The 27,521-nt window shown below is 40.0% G+C and overlaps 1 protein-coding gene across 3 annotated transcripts in view; it reads right to left on the bottom strand.

Moving 5' to 3' along the window:
- The window catches only part of slc5a5 (solute carrier family 5 member 5), a 72,498-nt gene that overhangs the window by 31,084 nt on the left and 13,893 nt on the right, over positions 1 to 27,521 (bottom strand). Inside the window, exons 2-7 of one of the 3 annotated variants that reach the window (XM_034082043.2) lie at positions 24,324 to 24,355; positions 23,426 to 23,491; positions 23,277 to 23,328; positions 22,625 to 22,692; positions 21,919 to 22,073; positions 21,517 to 21,657 (exon numbers count right to left, since the gene is read on the bottom strand). In XM_034082043.2, coding sequence (XP_033937934.1) covers positions 21,517 to 21,657; positions 21,919 to 22,073; positions 22,625 to 22,692; positions 23,277 to 23,328; positions 23,426 to 23,482 — 473 coding nt within the window. In that variant the 5' untranslated portion in view covers positions 23,483 to 23,491; positions 24,324 to 24,355. Of the gene's footprint in view, positions 1 to 21,516; positions 21,658 to 21,918; positions 22,074 to 22,624; positions 22,693 to 23,276; positions 23,329 to 23,425; positions 23,492 to 23,947; positions 24,356 to 27,521 lie in introns of all 3 variants that reach the window. The other 2 variants (XM_034082042.2, XM_034082044.2) reach the window with 2 other exon arrangements.

Below are 27,521 nucleotides of genomic sequence, written 5' to 3' on the forward strand. Positions count from 1 at the left end.
CTTTGTGTATAGGTCTTTTATTGTATCAATTAAGATAGTTAAGGTATTTGACCCCTGACCCTGAGAGTGGAGTAATTGCCCCACAATTAGATTAGCCCCAGGCACCCCTTTGTGTATAGGTCTTTTGTTGTAATGATTAAGATAGTTAAGGTATTTGACCCCTGACCCCTGAGAGTGGAGTAATTGCCCCGCAATTAGATTAGCCCCAGGCACCCCCTCTGTTGTATAGGTCTTTTTGATGTATTGAATAAGATAGTCTCTTTGACCCCTCCCCCTCAGAGCCCTTTGTTGTCTAATCTAATTAGCCTTTGATGCCTGCCCCTTTGATGTGTAATTTCACACTGATGAAAGCCTCTGTATAAATGACTAGGCTACGACCATATAGACATATGCTCAAAAATAAATTTTAAAAAGACAGACAATTCAGCTTACCAAGTCAACTGTCTGAAGCGCAAAATAAATTTAAAAAAGACAGACAATTCAGCTTACCAAGTCAACCGTCTGAAGCGCCAGTCATGAAACGAATGCGGCATAGGGGGGGGGGGGGGGGGGGTGGGTTCAGAGTACAGCCTCTTTCTGGTCATGTGTGTTGGAGGAGGGGCTCTGTAAGGAAGGTTGAAGGAACGAACAGGATTTCTCCCCCGGGTTTGACTGCAAAAGACTCTGACTTTTCTCCAAGGGGCTCAGCCTACCCCTCAACATAACAAGCCCCACCTTTACTTACCAGATCATTTTAAAATGAGAACCCTTCAAGGACATTATAGTTTTCAGCGTACTCTTTAGTTGTAGGTTTGTGAACTAATGTATAATTACTTTTATTAACTATAGGTTTGCATCCATTAAAGTGTATCTTACAGTTCCTTTGTGAGTGAATTACACACAAATCTGCAGAGTTTTATGTTTTGGCTATAGGAGGATGGTGGGTTAAGAGACAGATTCTTAACTAAATCTTTACACATAAATCTGCCGAATGTCTGTAAAAAAGTCTTTAAATCAAAAAACTTGCTTAGAGTCAGAAGCCTAACGAAATCTCATCAAACAGAGTACTTTATGTTAGTGATCCTCTTTTATACACAAAAGTGTATCTTTTTGTAGTACTTTCAAATTATAGCTCACTCGAGATGGTTTCTCCAAAATGACAGCATGTACAAAGTTACAACATATAAAACACAGACATGAAAGGCAGACAAATACAGCTGTAAAACACAAATAAAATGGCACATTAGCCAGTCAATATGCGAAGTAAAACAAACTATTAAAATCATTCATAAACTGGCAACATTTAAAACGATTTCAGGATATACGAGCACTCACATCGACCAAAACTAAAAAAGTTTTACGCAGTGACTGACATTCTGTATGGGAGTTCACAACCGAGCTGCTGTAGGGAATTGAGTATGTTATGGCTCTCGGGGGATGGTGGGTTAAGAGACAGATTCTTAGTTTTTGGACTGCCTTAGGGGGTTAACGACATCTACTAAAAACAAAGTACTTCATTATCTACTTTTTTCAGCTTTTATACACAAAAGTGCAGGGAAGGTAGGCAGATTTAGAACACTATCTGTGCGATAGTGTTAGTGTTCCCTGCCCTTATCCATTTATTTTAATTTTATTCAGCAATCGGCAATTGTGTCACCTTGTTTTTCTTGTTATTTAGGAAAGTGCTTGCTTAAATGTTTGTATTTTAAGTGCATATTATAGAACAGGTATAGGGCAATATCAAAATTAGCCCACACTTTTTTTTTATTCACAATGCTTACTGATAATCATCAAAATATGCATGGGGTCCAATTCTTAACTTTTCCCTAAAACATTCTAGAATTTCTTTATCTAACACAAAAAAAACATGAATTTTAAAAACATTTGACAACAATAGATACGTTGTTCCTGTTTTTATTACGATTATCAGATACAAAATGATAAGTATAAATAAATCTATGCTTTCAAATGCATTATTCAGAGATATTAGGCCTGTCAAATCAAAACTGGAGCATGTGAATAAGAGAGAGCTGAGTCCTAACCAGCAGCCCCTCTGACCCAAACCAAACTCTGAGCAGCAGGCGGCTGAGACGGAGCCAACCAGCATGCTGACCAAAGTGCTGCTAAGAACTTATGTTTAAATGAAATAGCAAGCACTGAATTCAAAGTGTGTATTTACTACACTAAGAGGAAAAGGAGATTTACCTGAGTTCTGTTGTGAGAGATTCGTGAGTAGAGCAGCGGCATCACGTTTACAATCCCTCCTGTTAGGACGAAACCACAACTGCAGGTAAATGTGATGATGATATGTGACAGGTTGAATGCAGCACAATAATCATTTTATTTCTGAAATCTTCGTTCTCGTAATCGTTTAACCAACATTGTAGTTCAAAATAAAATTTGAATAATCACCCTGTGCTCGAACCAAACAAAAGAGAATACAAAATACACTCATGTAATAACAAAAAATAAGTCATTTTAATTTGTCATTTTAAAGCAAATAAGACAAACTCTACGAATGCAGACTTTATATTTTCCAACATCGACATAATACAATTGAAATGTAACCATTTAACATATAAAATCGCTCATGTTTTCATCATGGGTATCTACAGCATTACTATACTTTAGAGAAGATTGGTACAGTATATGATGATGTACATTATATATATGTATAAAGCTTATGTGGGATACACAAATAAATATCACCCAATGGATGTTATCTACATCTCATCACATTTAACTCCTCAGAGTGATTGTGTCTTGATATTTGTCTATATTGATGTTAAACATGGAGCTGCTGTGATGCAAGTCAAATTTGATCTGACCATTAAAGTATTATCGTATTATCGTATCGTATTTCTGCAGGAGATCCACACATAGACAACTCAACATCACAAAGAGGTCAAAAACTTCACAACAGCCCTTTCAATTGGGACAAAATGTATCGACAGTCATTTAAAATGACCCCTCTCACAACTAAGAAGAAGTTAAGAAAATGGACACTGCAAATATATCAAGGTAAAATGCCAAGTGGGTACAGCTCATTACAAATGTTAATCTTGGGTTTGCTTTCACTCGATGAAGCTCAGTGCAAGTTCTTTCATGAAGTGCAGGGTCTTTCATGAAGACTTTCACCTTTCCTAGTCGGATTCTCGTCCCCCTAAATCTATCACAGCACGATGGAGTCTAATCGCCAAAGTTTAATATATATTGCCCTTTGTATACACAGCAATACATATGTTTATCGCACTAAACAAACTTCAACTGTCAATCATTCCAAACACTCTTTTAAACCGAGGAGGAGGGGCACACTTAAAATATTGTAACGCAATTTAATCACATTACAAAGTTTGACCCAAAGTTGCTCCCACGCGGATGTTCCCCATGAATTGAATGGTTTTGGAAGAGCAAAGGTAGCAGATAAATTGGCAAGAGCTACAAGTATTGCACATATAGTGTTAGCAATATGATAGCAGAAGAGATAATATGCATATTAGACTGACACAGTGAGTGAAAAGAGGAAGAAAAAGGTTTGATTAGCAGCATTATATTTGTTATTCAGACAACATTTAGAGGGTTTAATTCCAAATTATGCAAGTTAACTGATGATGGCAGGAAATAGTTCAAATGAAAAAAAATAGCGCTTTTTTCCTTATATATTACACCTAAATATGGAAAGGTTATATGTTGTATGTTGTCTCTGAAATACCGAATTTGCTATACCAATTAAAAGAAAAAAGTCTTATCATATAGACTCTTCCTTCCATAAAATATTTGGCAACATTTGCAAAATATTTGGAAAAATTCTGAATCATTCGGTACAGCTTTGTATGTGGTTTCACTTACATTTTCTCTTAACATGGTCTTCAATATTTGAAAGTCAACTACAAGGCAAACATGCCCATTTAAAGACAAATAAAATAAAAATGGGAAACTACTATGAAAAACACTCTGTATATATTGATCATAATGTAGTCATTACCCTTTTAATAAGTGTGATGATGGGGACGATTGAAAACAGAACGAGTAGTGACCCCTTTGTAAAAAAGAATGGCCGAAGTTTGTAAACTGGAAGACATTTTGGATATCGTTTGTTCTGGCAGTACTATTCCGGGTCATTGGGTTAGTATTGTAAACGAAACATTTAAAGTGGTCCTGGAATCTTCATTTTTCGAAACATTCTGTAACATTATCTCAGAAATGAAACAAACATCAAAAGTGCATCATGTGCTCTCATTGTATGCTCTGTTTGTAGATGTAATGCATCTGTGTGTTGAAAACAGCATACACGTGAATATTTTGACTGAAGTGAAAAAACTCCATCACGATATCTCCAGTAATATGGGGAATTCTAAGCTGGAGACTGTCCTGGGGATGCTACAATCAGTATAACTATTGATTTTGTGTGTGAAAAAAATAAAAAAAGTGTTTTTTACATCTAAAAACTGTTGTCATCATTATAGCAAGGGGAGCGTGTCTGATACATGTGTATTACAGTCCTTCTTGTTGTGTTTTTCAGTGTTTTCTGTGTGTCTGTACACACAAAGCACACTTCATTATCTACTTTTCAGCTTTTTTAAAAAGAAAAGTGTATCTTTCGGTAACTTTCTCAGAGAATTTAAGCATAAATCTGTCAAATGTTCAAAACAGCCTTGTTTCACTGAAATACCCTCAAAATTACAAACTGCCATTAAGAGTCAGAATCCTAACGAAATCTCCTCAAACAGAGTACTTTCTACAGATGAAGCCTCCCACTCAACGCAATATGTCCCACCCACTCAGCAAATCATATAAAACTAAGGACGACCGTTAAAAACTAACCATGGATCTGAGAAAAACCAAGTCTGATGTAGCCTGCCCTTATTATCACCAGGATAATGGATATGGGCTTAATGACTGGATGCTACAAAGTAGGGGAAAGGATATCCCCGAAGAAGAGCTCTCCTCTATATCATATCCATGTAAGGTCTTTAGGACAAAAGAGGACCATGATAACATGACATATGAATAATATCTTTCTTTAAAAGATGGTATTATAGATAACCTTTATAGAAACAGTATATCTCATACCACTCGCCAAGATCGCAAACGACAATTAGCAGAAAAGAATAGAAAAAGTAAAGAAAAACGAAGAAAGAGAAAATGCAACATGAAAAGGAGAAGAAAAATTAAAAGCAAACGCAGAATGCGAATGAAAAGAAAAGGGACCATAGGACGGAAAACTAAAAAGACAAAAAGAAGGAAGGTGAAAAGAAAAAGAAACAAAGTGAACAAATTTAAACTAGAGGATGGTGTTGTAGAGCCATTACCGGATCATAATAATCTTATAGATCATCTCCCGCTAACGGACTGCTGCAAATTTTGTTTGAGATAATGTTACAGAATGTTTCGAAAAATGAAGATTCCAGGACCACTTTAAATGTTTCGTTTACAATACTAACCCAATGACCCGGAATAGTACTGCCAGAACAAACGATATTCAAAATGTCTTCCAGTTTACAAACTTCGGCCATTCTTTTTTACACAGGGGTCACTACTCGTTCTGTTTTCAATCGTCCCCATCATCACACTTATTAAAAGGGTAATGACTACATTATGATCAATATATACAGAGCGTTTTGCATAGTAGTTTCCCATTTTTATTTTATTTGTCTTTAAATGGGCATGTTTGCCTTGTAGTTGACTTTCAAATATTGAAGACCATGTTAAGAGAAAATGTAAGTGAAACCACATACAAAGCTGTACCGAATGATTCAGAATTTTTCCAAATATTTTGCAAATGTTGCCAAATATTTTATGGAAGGAAGAGTCTATATGATAAGACTTTTTTCTTTTAATTGGTATAGCAAATTCGGTATTTCAGAGACAACATACAACATATAACCTTTCCATATTTAGGTGTAATATATAAGGAAAAAAGCGCTATTTTTTTTCATTTGAACTATTTCCTGCCATCATCAGTTAACTTGCATAATTTGGAATTAAACCCTCTAAATGTTGTCTGAATAACAAATATAATGCTGCTAATCAAACCTTTTTCTTCCTCTTTTCACTCACTGTGTCAGTCTAATATGCATATTATCTCTTCTGCTATCATATTGCTAACACTATATGTGCAATACTTGTAGCTCTTGCCAATTTATCTGCTACCTTTGCTCTTCCAAAACCATTCAATTCATGGGGAACATCCGCGTGGGAGCAACTTTGGGTCAAACTTTGTAATGTGATTAAATTGCGTTACAATATTTTAAGTGTGCCCCTCCTCCTCGGTTTAAAAGAGTGTTTGGAATGATTGACAGTTGAAGTTTGTTTAGTGCGATAAACATATGTATTGCTGTGTATACAAAGGGCAATATATATTAAACTTTGGCGATTAGACTCCATCGTGCTGTGATAGATTTAGGGGGACGAGAATCCGACTAGGAAAGGTGAAAGTCTTCATGAAAGACCCTGCACTTCATGAAAGAACTTGCACTGAGCTTCATCGAGTGAAAGCAAACCCAAGATTAACATTTGTAATGAGCTGTACCCACTTGGCATTTTACCTTGATATATTTGCAGTGTCCATTTTCTTAACTTCTTCTTAGTTGTGAGAGGGGTCATTTTAAATGACTGTCGATACATTTTGTCCCAATTGAAAGGGCTGTTGTGAAGTTTTTGACCTCTTTGTGATGTTGAGTTGTCTATGTGTGGATCTCCTGCAGAAATACGATACGATAATACGATAATACTTTAATGGTCAGATCAAATTTGACTTGCATCACAGCAGCTCCATGTTTAACATCAATATAGACAAATATCAAGACACAATCACTCTGAGGAGTTAAATGTGATGAGATGTAGATAACATCCATTGGGTGATATTTATTTGTGTATCCCACATAAGCTTTATACATATATATAATGTACATCATCATATACTGTACCAATCTTCTCTAAAGTATAGTAATGCTGTAGATACCCATGATGAAAACATGAGCGATTTTATATGTTAAATGGTTACATTTCAATTGTATTATGTCGATGTTGGAAAATGTAAAGTCTGTATTCGTAGAGTTTGTCTTATTTGCTTTAAAATGACAAATTAACTTATTTTTTGTTATTACATGAGTGTATTTTGTATTCTCTTTTGTTTGGTTCGAGCACAGGGTGATTATTCAAATTTTATTTTGAACTACAATCTTGGTTAAACGATTACGAGAACGAAGATTTCAGAAATAAAATGATTATTGTGCTGCATTCAACCTGTCACATATCATCATCACATTTACCTGCAGTTGTGGTTTCGTCATAACAGGAGGGATTGTAAACGTGATGCCGCTGCTCTACTCACGAATCTCTCACAACAGAACTCAGGTAAATCTCCTTTTCCTCTTAGTGTAGTAAATACACACTTTGTATTCAGTGCTTGCTATTTCATTTAAACATGAGTTCTTAGCAGCACTTTGGTCAGTATGCTGGTTGGCTCCGTCTCAGCCGCCTACTGCTCAGAGTTTGGTTGGGTTGGAGGGGCTGCTGGTTAGGACTCAGCTCTCTCTTATTCACATGCTCCAGTTTTGATTTGACAGGCCTAATATCTCTGAATAATGCATTTGAAAGCATAGATTTATTTATACTTATCATTTTGTATCTGATAATCGTAATAAAAACAGGAACAACGTATCTATTGTTGTCAAATGTTTTTATAATTCATGTTTTTTTTGTGTTAGATAAAGAAATTCTAGAATGTTTTAGGGAAAAGTTATGATTATGATGATTATCAGTAAACATTGTGAATAAAAAAAAGTTTGGGCTAATTTTGATATTGCCCTATACCTGTTCTATAATATGCACTTAAAATACAAACATTTAAGCAAGCACTTTCCTAAATAACAAGAAAAACAAGGTGACACAATTGCCGATTGCTGAATAAAATAAAAATAAATGGATAAGGGCAGGGAACACTAACACTATCGCACAGATAGTGTTCTAAATCTGCCTACCTTCCCTGCACTTTTGTGTATAAAAGCTGAAAAAAGTAGATAATGAAGTACTTTGTTTTTAGTAGATGTCGTTAACCCCCTGAGGCAGTCCAAAAACTAAGAATCTGTCTCTTAACTCACCATCCCCCGAGAGCCATAACATACTCAATTCCCTACAGCAGCTCGGTTGTGAACTCCCATACAGAATGTCAGTCACTGCGTAAAACTTTTTTAGTTTTGGTCGATGTGAGTGCTCGTATATCCTGAAATCGTTTTAAATGTTGCCAGTTTATGAATGATTTTAATAGTTTGTTTTACTTCGCATATTGACTGGCTAATGTGCCGTTTTATTTGTGTTTTACAGCTGTATTTGTCTGCCTTTCATGTCTGTGTTTTATATGTTGTAACTTTGTACATGCTGTCATTTTGGAGAAACCATCTCGAGTGAGCTATAATTTGAAAGTACTACAAAAAGATACACTTTTGTGTATAAAAGAGGATCACTAACATAAAGTACTCTGTTTGATGAGATTTCGTTAGGCTTCTGACTCTAAGCAAGTTTTTTGATTTAAAGACCTTTTTACAGACATTCGGCAGATTTATGTGTAAAGATTTAGTTAAGAATCTGTCTCTTAACCCACCATCCCCCTATAGCCAAAACATAAAACTCTGCAGATTTGTGTGTAATTCACTCACAAAGGAACTGTAAGATACACTTTAATGGATGCAAACCTATAGTTAATAAAAGTAATTATACATTAGTTCACAAACCTACAACTAAAGAGTACGCTGAAAACTATAATGTCCTTGAAGGGTTCTCATTTTAAAATGATCTGGTGAGTAAAGGTGGGGCTTGTTATGTTGAGGGGTAGGCTGAGCCCCTTGGAGAAAAGTCAGAGTCTTTTGCAGTCAAACCCGGGGGAGAAATCCTGTTCATTCCTTCAACCTTCCTTACAGAGCCCCTCCTCCAACACACATGACCAGAAAGAGGCTGTACTCTGAACCCACCCCCCCCCTATGCCGCATTCGTTTCATGACTGGCGCTTCAGACGGTTGACTTGGTAAGCTGAATTTTCTGTCTTTTTTTAATTTATTTTGCGCTTCAGACGGTTGACTTGGTAAGCTGAATTGTCTGTCTTTTTTAATTTATTTTTGAGCATATCTCTATATGGTCGTAGCCTAGTCATTTATACAGAGGCTTTCATCATACATAATAACCTAATAAAAGTAAATGTAACAACTACTACAGTGCAACAAAACAGGAAGATTAAATGTGGTCTCTTAAACATAAGATCTCTAGCATCTAAAGCAATATTGGTAAATGATTTAATATCAGATTATAATATTGATATATGCTGTCTCACTGAAACTTGGTTGAGACATGAAGAATATGTCAGCATAAATGAGGCCACTCCACCCAGCCATGTCAACACTCATATTGCTCGAGGCACGGGCCGAGGAGGTGGAGTTGCAGCAATCTTTGACTCAAGTTTACTTATCAATACTAAACCAAAATGTAATTATACCTCTTTTGAAAGCCTCGTTTTTAGTCTTACGCATCCGACCTGGAAAACTTTGCAGCCAATCTTATTTGTTACAGTGTATCGTGCACCAGGTCCTTATTCAGAATTCTTATCAGAATTCTCTGAGTTTTTATCAACTTTGGTTCTTAAAACAGACAAAGTAATTATCGTAGGTGACTTTAATATTCATGTTGACGATGATAAAAATAGCCTTACTGTTGCATTTAACTCTATATTAGATTCTGTTGGTTTCTGTCAGAGTGTAAATAAACCAACCCACTGTTATAATCACACTCTCGACCTTGTTCTGATTTATGGTATTGAAATTGAGCAACTATTAGTCGAACCGCATAATCCTGCTTTATCCGACCATTTCTTAGTAACTTTTGAAGTACTGTTACTAGACTACAAAGCATTAGTCAAAAGCTCTTGCAGCAGAAACCTATCTGTTAGTGCTATAGCCACATTTAAGGAAGAGATTCAACCAATACTTAACTCGATAGCATGTCTGCATGTAGGGGAGGAAACTTATACAAAATGTACACCACCCCAAATTGATCATGTTGTTGATAGTGCTATAGATGCGCTGCGAATACAATTAGATTATGTTGCTCCTTTGAAAAAGAAGAAAATAAAACAACATAGATTAGCTCCATGGCATAATGCCGAAACCCGCAAAATAAAGCAAAAGTCTAGACAACTTGAAAGGATATGGCGTTCCACTAAACTTGAAGAATCTCGTTTAATTTGGCATATTACTCTCAATGAATATAAGAAAGCACTGCGTAAAGCGAGAGCAGCCTACTACTCTTCATTAATAGATGAGAATAAGAATAATGCAAGATTTCTTTTCAGCACTGTAGCCAGGCTGACAGAGAGCCACAGCTCGATTGAGCCTTCTATTCCCTTAGCACTCAGTAGTAATGATTTTATGTGCTTTTTTAACGATAAAATTGTTACTCTTAGAAACAAAATTAATGACCTCTTGCCTTCGACCAGTATAGTGTTATCAACAGCTCCCGAAATCGTAAGTTCTAATATTACACTAGATAGTAAACTAGAATGCTTTTCAGCCATTAACCTTGAACAATTACATTCAATGATTCTCTCTTCTAAACCATCAACGTGTATGTTAGACCCAATTCCAACTAAGCTGTTGAAGGAAGTTTTTCCATTAATTAGCACTTCTTATTAAATATTATGAATATGTCTTTATTATCAGGCTATGTTCCACAATCATTCAAAGTAGCAGTGATAAAACCGCTTCTTAAAAAGCACAACCTCGATCCAGAGGTTTTAGCCAACTATAGACCTATTTCTAATCTTCCGTTCCTCTCAAAAATTCTTGAGAAAGCGGTCGCAAAACAGTTGTGTGATTACTTAAAAAACAATGATTTATTTGAAGATTTTCAGTCTGGCTTTAGAACACATCATAGCACAGAGACAGCTCTGGTTAAAGTCACAAATGATATTCTAATAGCCTCAGACAAGGGACTTGTCTCTATTCTTGTTTTGCTCGATCTTAGTGCTGCATTTGATACTATCGACCATGATATCCTATTGCAAAGACTAGAGCACTTAGTTGGCATACAGGGAACTGCTTTAGGCTGGTTTAGGTCCTATCTATCTGAACGCTCTCAGTTTGTACGTGTTAACGATGAATCTTCCACGCAAACCAAAGTTAGCCATGGAGTGCCACAGGGCTCAGTGCTCGGACCTATTTTGTTCACATTATATATGCTTCCGTTAGGCAATATTATAAGGAATCATTCTGTAAACTTTCATTGTTATGCGGATGATACTCAACTATATTTATCAATCAAGCCTGATGAAATTAATCATCTAAATAAAATTCAAGACTGCCTTAAGGACTTAAAAACGTGGATGACCTTAAACTTTTTGATGTTAAACACGACCAAAACTGAAGTTATTGTACTTGGCCCGAAGAATCTACGAAACAAATTATCTAAAGACATACTAACTATGGATGGCATTAATTTGGCCTCCAGTGAGACTGTAAGGAATCTTGGTGTTATATTTGATCAGGATTTATCCTTTAACGCCCACATAAAATCAATTTCAAGGACCGCCTACTTCCATCTACGTAACATTGCAAAAATCAGGCATATCTTGCCTCAAAACGATGCAGAGAAACTAGTCCATGCATTTGTTACTTCTAGGCTGGATTATTGTAACTCTTTATTATCAGGGAGTACCAAGAAGTCAATCAAGTCGCTTCAGCTGATTCAAAATGCTGCGGCTCGTGTACTAACCAGAGTTAGGAAAAGGGACCACATTACTCCTGTTCTGGCTGCCTTACACTGGCTCCCTATAGAACACAGGATAGAATTTAAAATTCTTCTTCTCGCCTACAAAGCCCTTAATGGGCAGGCGCCATCTTACCTTAAAGAACTCATTATACCCTACTGTCCTACTAGGGCATTGCGTTCCAAGAATGCAGGGTTGTTGGTTGTTCCTAGAATCTTTAAAAGTACAATGGGAGCCAGAGCCTTTTCTTATCAAGCTCCACATTTGTGGAATCAGCTTCCAGTTTGTGTTCGGGCGGCAGACACCCTATCCGTTTTTAAGAGTGCGCTTAAGACCTTCCTTTTTGATAAAGCTTATAGTTAGGGCTGATTAGATTCAGCCCCTAGTTTTGCTGATATAGGCTTAGTTTGTCGGGGGACATCTTACTTCTTCCTTCTCTCTGTCTATACCCGTGTACACTCATGTTCCGATTAACCCAGCTTCCCCAAATGTCTTTCTTTTTGGTGTCTATATACGCTGGGATCCGGAGTCATGGATGATCCTGCGGTCCTGTGTCCTGGATCGCGAGCGCTGGATCTTGAGTCGTGGCTGTGGTCCTGGATCATAGGTCCTGGATGGATATCCTCGTGGATTCATCTTCCTATTATACACACATGCATTTCCAAACATTTGGACTACCTATGTTGCAAATGTATTATCTTTTCAATTTACACACGGCATCTATTGCACGTCTGTCCGTCCTGGGAGAGGGATCCCTCCTCTGTTGCTCTCCCTGAGGTTTCTCCCATTTTTCCCTTTAAACTGGGTTTTCTTTGGAAGTTTTTCCTTGTACGATGTGAGGGTCTAAGGACAGAGGGTGTCGTATTGTCATACTGATATTCTGTACACACTGTGAAGACCACTGAGACAAATGTAACATTTGTGATATTGGGCTATATAAATAAACATTGATTGATTGATCAGTGTGAAATTACACATCAAAGGGGAAGGCATCAAAGGCTAATTAGATTAGACAACAAAGGGCTCTGAGGGGGAGGGGTCAAAGAGACTATCTTATTCAATACATCAAAAAGACCTATACATCAGAGGGGGTGCCTGGGGCTAATCTAATTGCGGGGCAATTACTCCACTCTCAGGGGTCAGGGGTCAGATACCTTAACTATCTTAATCATTACAACAAAAGACCTATACACAAAGGGGTGCCTGGGGCTAATCTAATTGTGGGGCAATTACTCCACTCTCAGGGTCAGGGGTCAAATACCTTAACTATCTTAATTGATACAATAAAACACCTATACACAAAGGGGGTGCCTGGGGCTAATCTAATTGCGGGCAATTACTCCACTCTTGGGGTCAGGGGTCAAATACCTTAACTATCTTAATTGATACAATAAAAGGCCTATACACAAAGGGGGGTGCCTGGGGCTAATCTAATTGCGGGGCAATTACTCCACTCTTGGGGTCAGGGGTCAAATACCTTAACTATCTTAATTGATACAATAAAAGAATCACTCCGGGGGGTCTTTCACGCCAATCTGACATCAAAGGGACTTAGCTCATTTGCATAAGTAGGGAGAGGTATGACCTGTCACACCACCTGTCACTTTTTTGACGAGAAGAACATGTGTACTACTACTTTCACTCAAATAAATATAAAGTATAATAAAATAAACATTAAAGTGCAGCTTTTCGATGAACTGAAATAATCTGTGTTTGAACTGTACTGTACTAGTACCTAAGCAGCCAGTTTGACATTAGGACTTGCTTGTCATTGTATTTTCATGTTTTTTTAAAGAAAGATGAACTTGTCCACATTGCTTGCCGAAAGGGCAGATCTGCTGGCACTAGCAATGTCTGTGGAGAACACCCTCTCGCTAGGGACAGAGGTAGTAGCAGATACAGCCAGGTAGCGCTTTGCTAACATGGCAACATAAGGATATTTGCCGTTTGTAATAACTTTGGCTCGGTCAGAAGTTTTTGCGAGTGGTGGAGGCTTAAATGCTAGTGGGAGTTGGGTTTGCACTTCAGTCTTTTGGTACCGGTGATATTCACGTTCGGGTGATGCCTTTTCAAATGAGTGTGCAAGTTTGATGTATTGCCAGCCGCGTAACCAATTTTAGTTTAACAATGCCGACAAACAACTTTGGTTCGGTCCACCTGTCTTTGTCCGTCATCCTTGTACGTAACTGCGAAACCAAAATGTTCCCAAACCGGAGACTTCAATGATGCTGGAGGATTTTCGAGCTCAACTTTATCTGCGTTCCCCATTTTGATAGTTCCTCAAATTACTGACTACATTTGAACGCATCCCTGTGACCAGCTCGTCCAATGAAATGACTTGCTCGCTCTATGCGTTGAACACAATGGGAGCAAATTACTCTGAATGCTGCGACGCAGCACCTGAGATTACTTCCAAGAAGTTGTTCACGTTCTCATTTTTTTACGTTTAACGTTATATTCGTTCGGAGACATACCGAACCGAAGGGCCCGTACCGAATAATTTCGGTACGGGTACGTGTACCGTTACACCCCTAATATCCATAGATCTCCATCTGATTACCGAGCCTTCATTGTAACAGTCGCGGGTATACTGTGTGTGTGTGTGCGGAGTGTTGCAGTAGAAAATGTAACTGTAGTGCTGGTGCATTAATGGGAAACCCTTAATGTTTGAGCACCCTCTATGAAACGTTAAGCTACCCCACAGCACCCCCTAGAGAAAATCTCTGGCGCCGCCACTGCTCTCATCCTCTGGACGTGTACGCGCCTCATGATGAGAGACGGAGTGAAATGCAGCGTGTGGAAACTCCCTCGCAGCCCTTTTGCCTCACGGGCAGTGGCGGCGATGGCGTGGCTCGTCACCATGACGACCATTACGGCACATCACAGAGAAGCCTCTCCCCCCAGCAGTTCCATGGGATACAAGAAACACTCCCGTTATCCCAGGAACAGTGTCTTGCGCGGTTTACTCACGCTATTTTTCCTAAATCTCGGAAAAGAACAGGGGAGTCGCCCCGTTGCTGTACAATCAAACATGTGTTGATTTGCACAGACAACAGGCCACGGCTATGGAAGCAGCCTACCTCAATCGCCAGGGAGGAGTACGATCGGCGCAGCTTCTGAACGCAGCCAGGCGGCTGCTGTTTTGGGCGCGCACACACGTTGCTCTCCATCAGAGCAATTTATATTCCCGGCGAATTTAACCGAGGGGCTCGCAGAACGCAGCAGCCGTTGTATGCGAGGAGTATGGAGACTCAGACCTGTGTCACGCACACTGGCGCCTCAGTGGGATTTGGCTTTGGTGTTACACGCATTAAAGCAAAGCCCCATTGGAACCTGATCAGGTTCCCCTTAAACTGTTTTCAGCCAAAGTAGTACTACTTTTTGCTCGATCAGCGAAAAGGGTGCGTGATTTGTCTGCTCTCTCTGTGGCTCCGTCAGGTCTCCGGATCCAAGGAGATGGCAGTTCAGCTGTTTTACGCCCTAACCCGGCTTCATGCCTAAGGTCCTCACAACTCTTTTAGGTCAAGAGTGATCACCCTGGCTGGCTTCTTTCCCCCTCCTTACAGGTCGGAGGAAGAAGCCACGTCTCATCTCCTCTGTCCTGTGCGCGTGCTGTCTTACTATGTGGCGCGCACGGCGGCCTGGCGCCGTTGTCAGCGCCTGTTTGGGGTGTGACTAAAGACCGGAGGGCGCCGGCGGAGGGCGCCGGAGGGCGGGTTCCAAATCGCCGGAGGGCGTTCCAGATCGCCGGAGGGGGGGGGGGGGGGGGGGTGACGGGGGGGTGACGGACCTTTGGTTTTTTGTTTGGGGGGTCTCCAGCAGTCCATCGAAACACAGCCTCAAAAACAGCAGTGTTTTGGGAATAGGCCTATATGACAAAACACAATGAAACACCTAAGCTTATATATTCAGAGTTCATTCATCAATTGACGATACCAAGAGGCTAAGTATATATTGTTTAACAAGAATATATATCTTGCGTGCAAAACCTTGAAAAATAAAGATATTATTGAGTATTTCGAGTATTATTGAGAGAACGCGCCCTCCGGCCCCATCCAGCAAGCCCTCCGGCACCCTCCGGCCCCATCCAGCGCACCCTCCAGCGCCCTCCGGCGCCCTCCGGCGCCCTCCGGCGCCCTCCGGCCTCATCCGGCGCCCTCCGGCCTCATCCGGCGCCCTCCGGCGCCCTCCGGTCTTTAGTCACACCGCCTGTGGGTGCACTATAGAGAGCGCTCGATCAGGCAACCTTTGTCTGCACAACGGCTGTCACACTGGCTGTGTGAGGCTGTGTCGCATCCAGCATCCAGCGCGCCCTCCGGCCCCATCCAGCGCGCCCTCCGGCCCCATCCAGCGCGCCCTCCGGCCCCATCCAGCGCGCCCTCCGGCCTCATCCAGCGCGCCCTCCGGCGCCCTGCGGTCTTTAGTCACACCGCCTGTGGGTGCACTATAGAGAGCGCTCGATCGGGCAACCTTTGTCTGCACAACGGCTGTCACACTGGCTGTGTGAGGCTGTGTCGCAGGCATATGTCTCCTCTGGGGTGGAGCCCCCAGAGAACATCAATGCGCACTCCACCAGAGGAATTTCCTCCTCCACGGCTTTGCACGGAGGAATGTCAGTGGAAGATATTTGCACTGCTGCATCTTGGTCTTCCCCCTGTTCATGTATTCATTTTTATTTGAGGGATGTCTCCCTTTCCTCTCTGACACACCCTGTACTGGGTGTCCTATCCAACCCGGTATCACGGCAAGACGTGAACATGTGGCGATTTACCATGCTGGGAGACGTGAAGATGTCACGATTTCGTCCCCTCAAGCGTGACAGTTACACGGTATTGTTAACCCATATTAACCAGTGGAGAAATAACCGGAAATACCAACCAAATGCTACTGCGACGTAATGATTTATTTTGTAATAGTCACACTCGATTACGCCGATTTTCTTGTTGCCCCAGCTGGTCGACACCTCTTTTAGCAGAAACAAAGGCTACATTAATGTATGAAATCGATGTTAATCCGTGTGTGTGAATGTGGAATTAACAGACGTGACGTTGTGCGATTGAATTGCCAGGCAACAGCTTCGGTTCATGTTAATTTACAAACTCTTCAACTACAACCGTAGTTATATTTAAAAACATGTTAGAAGGCCTCACGAAATACTTTAATGCAAATTAAAATGTAAATGTGAAGGAATGTGTGTGTATAACAAAATACATCGGTCATAAACGAAACCGGAAACAGACATAGGCAAGATCCTCAGCTCGATGATTGGATGTTTTAGCCGCAATGCATGCTGGGATTTGGTGTTTATGTGATGTGAAATCTGAAAACGTTTTTTAAAAATACAATAATACTTTATTCCGAGTGTGCTTGCTTTTCTCTTTGAAAGTCATCACATAACGGCATTGTAATACACGGTTCGGCTGCATGAAATATTACATATCTACCGTAGTTCTCTATTTATAGAGCCCTGATGAGAAGACTTCTGGACAAACAGGAGAACTGCCGCCAAAACTGAAAACGTGACGTGGATCATAAATATATAAGCAATTAAACAACATCTTACATTTCTTTTCACACAATACGTCTCCTTGCAGTATCAACACTAATTCGGCTGACTTTTATATTTGATCCAATTGGTAGATAGGCTGTATTTACACCATAAAGGTGCACCGCTGATAGAAAGGGACACCTAGTGGTTAAAGCATGTTATTATTTTATTATTAGATATTAATAGGATCCATATAAAGTATATTCATTACTCGTTATTCTCTACTAATAGTTCATTAAAGACTGTATATAATGACTAGTTTGCACATCCCTTTCAAGATTTTCTAAGCTACGGTTTATTGACATATCATATTATACACAACTACTGTATGCAATGAATGAAGAACTTGGGTCGCAGGTTCCTCAACAGTGCATTACAAGACATCTATCAATATGTGTGTGTACTCCACCATTAAACTGTCATTCTGCACATTTCTTATACTTTCTACATACATCTTATAAGAGTATAATAGATATGTATAATATCAGTTTAATAATAAACAAATAAGTGCTGAAACATAGTTAACATTGCAGGAAAGCAATATATTAGACGTTATGTACTTTGTCAGGCTTAATATTTATCTGTAGATACAAATGTCACTGTGTGTGCTGTGTGCTCTGCATGTGTGACCATTAAAGAATCAGAATACCTTTATTAGTTCCACAGAGGGGAAATGTGCAGCGTTACAGCAGGAAAGAGCCACAGACAGCTTAGTGTTGCATATCTTACATGCGTTAAAAAAGTACTAAGTTATAATAAACAATATGCTAAAAAAAAGATAAAAAGTTACATAATTTTCAAAAATACAGATAAAAAACAAAACGGCATATATATATATTGATTTAGTGGCCAGGTATAAATGACACAGTTATTAATGGCATATATATATTGCACATATAGCACATATTGCACAAAGTTGGTTTGTATTTAGCAGCAAGGGGTGTTATAGTCTGTGTTGTGGTGTGTGTAGGAGGGTCTACTAGGGGCAGTGCTGGTTGTAAAGTCTGACCGCTGCAGGAAGGAAGGACCTGCTGTTTCAAGAGGGTTTCATCCCTCCATATTCTTCTCAAAGCTTTTTTCTTATTCAAAAGAAGACCTTAACCTAAGGAACTCTTTAATGTTTAAATTAAGCCTTATTAGTTTGTCTGTTTTGCACATCCTCCTATTAATATCTAATAATAAAATAAGACAATTCAATAACGTGCTTTAACCACCAGGTGTCCCTTTCTATCAGCTGTGCACCGTTATGGTGTAAATACAGCCTATCTACCAATTGGATCAAATATAAAAGTCAGCCGAATTAGTGTTGATACTGCAAGGAGACGTATTGTGTGAAAAGAAATGTAAGATGTTGTTTAATTGCTTATATATTTATGATCCACGTCACGTTTTCAGTTTTGGCGGCAGTTCTCCTGTTTGTCCAGAAGTCTTCTCATCAGGGCTCTATAAATAGAGAACTACGGTAGATATGTAATATTTAATGCAGCCGAACCATGTATTACAATGCCGTTATGTGATGACTTTCAAAGAGAAAAGCAAGCACACTCGGAATAAAGTATTATTGTATTTTTAAAAAACGTTTTCAGATTTCACATCACATAAACACCAAATCCCAGCATGCATTGTGGCTAAACCATCCAATCATCGAGCTGAGGATCTTGCCTACGTCTGTTTCCGGTTTCGTTTATGACCGATGTATTTTGTTTTACACACATTCCTTCACATTTACATTTTAATTTGCATTAAAGTATTTCGTGAGGCCTTCTAACATGTTTTTAAATATAACTACGGTTGTAGTTGAAGAGTTTGTAAATTAACATGAACCGAAGCTGTTGCCTGGCAACTCAATCGCACAACGTCACGTCCGTTAATTCCACATTCACACACACAGATTAACATCGATTTAATACATTAATGTAGCCTTTGTTTCTGCTAAAAGAGGTGTCGACCAGCTGGGGCAACAAGAAAATCGGCGTAATCGAGTGTGACTATTACAAAATAAATCATTACGTCGGAGTAGCATTTGGTTGGTATTTCCGGTTATTTCTCCACTGGTTAACATGGGTTAACAATACCGTGTAACTGTCACGTTTGAAGGGACGAAATCGTGACATCTTCACGTCTCCCAGCATGGTAAATCGTCACATGTTCACGTCTTGCCGTGATACCGGGTTGGTCCTATCGGAGTGAGTGACGTCAGGGAGCCAGCTGTGCGCCTCTCTCCTGCCTCTCGGCACGCGGAGAGCGGCCCTTTTTCCCTCTTATAGGAGGGATGTTCCTTTTTCCTCTGACACACTTTGTACGGAGTGCCTGGTCAGAGTGAGTGACGTCAGGGATCCAGCTGGGCGCTCTCCTACCTGTCTGGCACGCAGAGAGCTGCTGTTCCCCCTCTATGATCGCTGGGCAAGGTGGGACCTTCGTCTCTACTTTCTCACAGCGGCCGGTATGTATTGTTCCCAGCCTTCACCCCGTCGGGAAGATAGGCATGTTTTGCTATGTTCCAGGGATGGTGATGCACCATTACGCATGGCACAACAGGCAGGGGGTGTTATTGAGCAGGTGTGTCTGTGCTTCTAGTGCCGGGCGGACCCAGTGACCCAGTGGGGCGCAGACTACATCATGCTTTGCCCTTAACCCAATAGCGATAGCCTTAGAGTGCGAAGCCATATACGAAAAAGAACTGAGGTTACCTACCGTAACCCCAGCTTCTATGAGTAAATGGCGCAGCCCTCTAAGTGCGGGCCCCACTGGCTCTACGAATAGCTGAAGAAAAGTTATTTTGTATGGGAGCAGATTGCCGGGCCTCCTTCCTATTTATACCGGAAGGAAGCCCGAGGGTGGGGCCCACCTTGCGGGTGGGCGTGGACTACAAGTGTTTCAGTGCTGCGCGGGGGCGCAGGGGGATTACCCAATAGCGATAGCCTTAGAGGGCTGCGCCATTTACTCATAGAAGCTGGGGTTACAGTAGGTAACCTCAGTTTTGAAATGCCGCTCCTAAATTACCCTTCTTCGATAAAGCCACACTCGCAATGCAAGTGAGACAGAAGGACTTTGAATTGGAATAGATACAAAAGTAATCGTCCTCCCACTCGGAGTGAAAATTATATATTTTGGGCTGTTTTGCTTCTGCCATAATTTCGGTTTTGTGTGTGTGCGGACTGTCACTCTTGTTGACACGGACAACGTCAGCGTAATAGTGCCCACTGCCCACCAGCCACGCCCCGACATATGGGGTCACGCCGGCCAATCACAAAGGTTTGATGCGTTCAAGTGCATTATTCTGCCACAGGAAGATTATGTTATAGGACATTAACGATAAAACAGAATATTGTTGTTCTATTTTTAGACACATCTCGCGATCGACTGGGATTCCCAGTCGATCGACTGGTTGGGCACCCCTGGTTTACATGCATACAAACCTTCATAACACACAAGGGGACGGGTAATAACCGGAAAATCATGACATGGGACCTTTAAAGTACAACAGAATATAACACAAACATTTTTTTCATTTACATTTCTGTCAAATTCTTCTAAAGACAATTTTCACATGAAGCTAATTGGAAGTTTTGCTTTCTATCCAGGCACATTGGTAACTGTTTTTGTCTGTAGTTGTGTATCATTTACTATCTGGTGAAGTGGTGAACTAAGAAAAAAGTTCAGGCAGAGTAAAAAAACAAACATTACAATATAACTTTTCTTGCAATATATATTGTAATATGAAAAATCACAATAATAATTACAGACAAATTAAACATGGAGCTCATCTCATAATCCATGCAGTGCTGTTGGCTTCCAGTTGATAAGAGCTCAGTGTTCACTGACATGCAAGATAAGAACGGTCGCTAGATAAACGTCAGAGATAGCAATGATATGTCTGTCTTTCTTAGTTTTTAATAATGTGATAATGTGACTACATCTTGGTGTTAGATTGCATTGTCCTGTATCTGTTCTCCTTTAACCTAAAGTTTAAAGTAATCTTGTCAACAAGATTTAATTTACAGCTAACATGCTCACAATGACATTGATAACATGTTGATAAAGCAGGCACGTTACTTTAACTTTTTCTATTGTAACACTCGACACCAAACAAAAGTAAAACTGAGGCTGGTGCGAATGTTTGATGTGGACTTTTCAGATTCTACATTGTTGTTTTTCTTTATCTCTAAACTCAAAGTTCAATCATGAACAGTACATAGTTCTTTATCTGAATGATAGACAGGTCCTAACTCACCACTGGGCATCTTTTTCTGATCTGCAGGAGATGTAGCGCTGGACTTGAGTTTGGTTCACCCCGTACATGGACAGCCAAACCATTGCACCCCCCACAGACAGGCTCCAAAAGGAATAGCGCTGTCGCGGGTCAATGCTGAAACTGATAGAACATAAGATCGTTTTTGGTCAGGTCAAGAAACTGAATATGGATGGAACAATACTAGTGGTATCAAGTATGATTTCTTCCTTTTTTTCCTAACAGCCTGAAGAAATCTTAAATTGATGCATCATAATGTAAAGGTAGTTGAGACTACTGCAAACAAGGTCCTATTATTATAATAAGGTTTAATGGTGTAAGCATCTTATTTGTGGCACATATCTGTTATAAGATAGACGAGAAAATAAATATAAATGTTTTTACTCATCAAAATTAATGCGGGATCCATTTTTAGCGATCTCCATCACCACTGAAGGACCACCAACCAGAACTGTGCCATGGATGAAAATGGCTATCAAGCCGGCCAACATGACAATAATCTGGAACACATCAGTCCAGATCACAGCTTTCATGCCCCCCTGTTACAGACAGAGGGAAAAGACAGACAGGGAAACACACCACAACACATTTTACAAAAAAAAATATGAGTCATACAGTCTCCAGGTGTCTTTCCTCTGACTCTGACTGGGTATATAAATGAAGTATAATGCATTTATTTTTAATTGACGCTAATGAATGCCATATGCACATTGGTAAAAGTTACTTCCTGAAACTAATTACATAAAAGAGGAGGAAAGAGTTAATCATGCCTGCAGGTGTAGAGAATAAATATTGAAAAGCAAATATAGTATATGCCTTAAAGCCTTATCAATTTTACATTTTCATCTGGTGCCTGAATTATGTGTTTTCCATTGTATAAATAAAGACATTTCCACCATAGATTAATGGATACAAATTCATCAGTATGCAGGAAATTAAATGTTTGGAGGACCCTTGGACCCTGGCTTAGTTTTCCCACAAAATGTACAAAAAATGTCCACATTTGGTCCTGACAGAAACCAGTCCTGCCAAACCAACTCCTCTATGTGATATACACATTTGATCAGATGTAAAACAGATATTTCCGTACCATTGTTGTGTACAGGGTGCAAATGATCCCAGTAGAAAACAGAGACACCCACAGATTGAGTCCAGTAGCTAAAAATAACAAAACAACAATGGCAAAGTTTTAATGTGGAATATCACTTCAATTTACCAACTTTTTTGAAGCCTATATTATAGAAAATGACTATCACTAACAGTGTTTGAACAGCCTTCACTCTGATAACTGAATATTTGTAATCAAATATTTCAAAATGTGTGAATTTGAAAGTTCTTTAAAAAAAACAGTTTTTAAACATTGAAACCAATATGCTCAACTTTTGGATGAACATATAAAAAGGTTCAAACTTTGGTGAGGTTGTTGATTAGCAATTACACTAGGACACTAGTCATTTCAATGAGCAAACTTATCGTCACCTCATTTCAATCAGTATTATTTATAATGGCATCAAAATATACTTAAAATACCAAAAGTAAATGTATCCATTTAGCCGAAGGGCACATTTCAGTATAATGTGTATAACATTACTTGATAATAACCAGTGATCAAAACGTATTAGTTGATGTAGCGGTTTATTTTACCACAGGTTTACATGTTAAGGTGTACGTTTTTTTGTGTAATTTAATTATACAAATCCCATTAATGCATACAGACAGGGGTATCAGGTGTTCTCTCCTACCTTGGTTGAGGATCAAAGCGGGTGCATAGATGACAATCCCTGTGTAAAGCAGCTGGGAAAAAGGAGACATAATGACATAAGCAAACACTGTGACACAGTTTAACAGGTTATGCTTGCTTAAAAACACAGCACAGTGATGTCTTTCTTACCGTCGCCACCAGAAACTGGACACTCCCTAACAGCTGCATCCCTCGACCAAATCTCATCTTCAGATACTTTGAAAGACAGACAGCTGGAGTTACAACACAACAGAGTATCTTCCCTCATCCTTCCTCACCTCTTATATTCATCCCACACATCAGACCCGCAGGTGCATTTCAACATTGTGACAGAAATCCTGACCCTCTTTCTTCACGATGGTTTGTTAGAAATACTTTGTAATACTTTGGATATTAAAAACGTATATAATACTTAATATTATGGTGCTCATTATTTTGAAAACCTAATATAGAAATGTTTTATCCCAAATAATTCCCTTTAGCCGCCTGCTTTTTATATTGCTTGGTCCAAAAACCTTGAAATACTAACACCAAAAATAAATATAATATTTCTTAATAAAAAACTATTAAAATCTTTACATCTTTGCAAACAGGTCACATTAACTATTTTGATCTTGGTCTAAATGTTGTCCCTGTGCATTTAATGACAACGAATGGAGTAATAACTGGAACCTGATTGGTGCTGGTGATGCCCAGTCGAAAGAAAACTGGCAAGAAGAGGTAAGCTGTCAGCACAGAGTTGATGCTCTGTCCGAGGCACATGTAGAGGAATTTAAAGCCATAGCGAGAAGCCTCTGCGGGAACGCCCAGAACCTGGACTGCTGACATAAAACTGGCACAGAGCGACAGACCGACGGGCACTGCCGGCATGCTCCGACCCCCCGTGAAGAAGTCATCAGCAGTGGCTTCCCCTGACACCCTCTTCAGGGCCTGAAAGAGTCCGATGCCCATAGAGACGGACAACATGGCAGCGAAGACTGCGTAGTCAGCCAGGGCGAAGCCTGCAGATTGTTCTTCCATTATTTTACTTTGATTCCCTCTGCCTTACTGTAGTTTGGTGGATCCGGATGTTTGGTTGATCTGTCAGAGTGAATTAGAGGCAATTCAACAGTGAGCAGCAGGAGGATATCATAAACACATTGTTATGTAATGTTTACACACATTTTTAAGAACTAAAACAGGTGAAATGCTCATACAGAAGGTGTAAAAAAAATGTATTGCCTAACATAATCCTATTACTGATAATTGTTATGTTAAATGGGGATTTGCAGGATTATAATGTTAAAATACATTTTAAATTGAAGAACAATAGGTTGCAACAACACAGTCTTACAATGCAAATGCTTACAGATTAAAGCACCTAACCAGTCTCAAAACACCAAGTGAAACCATAGCTAGTCTTCCAGTCCATCACCCTGGCCTATAGTTCAAAGCATGCTTTAACGGCCTGCCTGGACATTTAGCCATCTTAAACTAACATGAAGTTTCTTATTTGCTAAACAAAGATATTTGCTACTTCAAACTGTAGGATGTGGTCATGTTTTTTTTTATTGTTATATGTAATATGTTTCATTGTAATGACATGCAGTTTTTCTTAAAAACAGAACAAAGAGGATGCATTTTTTACAACAAATGTGCGTTTCTTCTATAATAAGCGTACATTATTCTTTTGTCTTGCATTATAATATTAACCCTCCTGTTGACGTTGGGTCAAATCTGACCGATTTACTACTTTCATCAATCATAACTTTTTTGTTTTACATTTGATTGCATTAAGGCTTTAAGATATCCTTCACAGTAGACATTTGATCATATAAAATTGCTGATCACCACTTTCATTGAATTTTGGATGATTTAGTCAACTTTGTAACACCCATGGTGTTCCCGGTCAAAAATTACCGACATAAAGAAAAGGAATTAGTAACCATCCGGATCAGATAAAACACACACACACACACACACACACACACACACACACACACACACACACACACACACACACACACACACACACACACACACACACACACACACACACACACACACACACACACACACACACACACACACACACACACACACACACACACACACACACACACACACACACACACACACATTTCCCGCTCTTATGTCACACGTCGCTGTGAAGTCATGGCTGAGGATTTGACCCAGCAACTCAGGAAGGACATAGAAGACTGCGAGTGTTTCTCACTCCAACTAGACGAGTCCACTGACGTGAGCGAAACAGCACAATTGTGCGTTTTTATCCGGATGGTGTTCACAGACATGACGGCGAAAGAGGAACTGCTGACAATTCTGCCAATGAAGGAACACACTCGGGGCGAAGACATTTTTCGGACGTTTAAAAACTTTGTTGACAAAACTAAATGTTGAACTCAACCATGTCTAAGTTGAGTTCCATCACAACGGATGGTGCGCCTGCGATGGTGGGCCGGTGTAATGGCTTCATCGCAAAATGCAGAGAGGATGATATATTCCCTGACTTTCTGAATTATCACTGCATTATACACCAGCACGCACTTTGTGCTAAAATGCTGAACATGAAAGAGGTAATGGATGTGTCACTTAAAGTGGCCTGTTCTATTCGGGCAAGACCTCTTCAAAGACGGCTCTTTCGTGCATATCTGGAGGATGCCGACTGTGTTCACACTGACCTCTTACTACACACCGACGTAAGAGGGCTGAGCAGGGGCAATTTTTGTGTGAGAGAGAGAGAGAGAGAGAGAGAGAGAGAGAGAGAGAGAGAGAGAGAGCAACATGTACGATCTGGTTAAATCAATGTATTTAGAGAATAAGTGTGCTGTTAAAATTGGAGACAAACAAACTGAATTCTTCACCCAGAGAAGAGGCGTTCGTCAGGGTTGCAATTTAAGTCCCACTTTATTTAATATATATATAAATGAACTTGCTGTTCAGTTGGATCACTGTGCTGCTCCTGGCCTCTCCCTCCTAGATAGAGAGGTGAAGTGTCTGCTTTATGCTGATGACCTTGTTCTGCTGTCTCCTACTGAACAAGGACTACAACAGCAGCTGGACATAGTAGACCAGTACTGTAAGGACTGGGCCCTGGCAGTCAATATGAAGAAAACTAATGTCATGGTTTTCCAAAAACGCCCCATATGTCAGGAGAACAAATACCAGTTTACCATAAATAATCATATCATCGAACATAGCATGAGTTATACCTACCTCGGTTTAACCATAACAGCATCGGGAAGTTTCAACATGGCAGAGAATGCACTCAAAGAAAAAGCCAGAAGAGCTCTCAATGCAATTAAGAGAACATTTTATAATGTCCAAATTCCAGTTAAAATCTGGCTCAAAATCTTTGATAGTGTGATCCAGCCCATTGCGCTGTACGGTAGTGAAGTATGGGGTCCGCTCAGTCACCAGAGCTATACCCGCTGGGACAAACATCCAGCAGAGTCTTTACATGCAGAATTCTGCAGATACATTTTACGTGTTCAGAGAAAAACACCAACAAATGCATGTAGAGCAGAATTAGGCAGATACCCACTGATCATTAACACTCAGAAGAGAGCACTAACATTCTTTAACCACCTTAGATCCAGCCCCTGAGACACCCTCCACTCAAAAGCCCTCCAAAGCCAAGAGCTAACCCCAGAGAAGAGTCCCCTATGTCAGCTGGTGCTGAGGCTAGCTGCCCCCTCTCAGAGCGACTCTGACCAGTCTCTCAGCAACACTGCTCTCCAAACACCAATCACAGTCAAACGCATTATAACACAATGTAAAGACAACTATTTACAACATTGGGAAGAAGAGACTAGAAGCCAAAGTAGATTAGAATGTTACCTGGCTCTAAACAGAGAGTACGAGCTGGTAGAATATCTCTCTACTGTCAGAGACAGAAAGCAGAGACAGATCCTAACCAAGTACAGGCTCAGTGACCACAAACTGGCAATCGAAACAGGAAGACTCAAAAGATCCTGGCAACCAAAAGAGAACAGAATATGTGGTCACTGTACGACAGGTGAGACTGAGACAGAGATGCACTTCCTCCTGAAGTGCCAAACATTCAACGAAGTAAGGAGCGTTTACTGGAACAAGTTGAACTCTGTAATCCCAGGTTTCAAGGAGGTTGATGACCTCTCAAGACTGATGCCCCTTTCACACCAGCACCTTTTCAGCTCCGGCTCGGAGCTAGAGCCTCAAAAGCGCCGGGTTTTCCTGTTCACACCGCAGCGGCGCCGGCTCTTAGCTC

This window comes from Pseudochaenichthys georgianus, chromosome 4 (assembly GCF_902827115.2).
Source record: "Pseudochaenichthys georgianus chromosome 4, fPseGeo1.2, whole genome shotgun sequence".
In the NCBI taxonomy this organism is placed as follows: Eukaryota; Metazoa; Chordata; class Actinopteri; order Perciformes; family Channichthyidae; genus Pseudochaenichthys; species Pseudochaenichthys georgianus.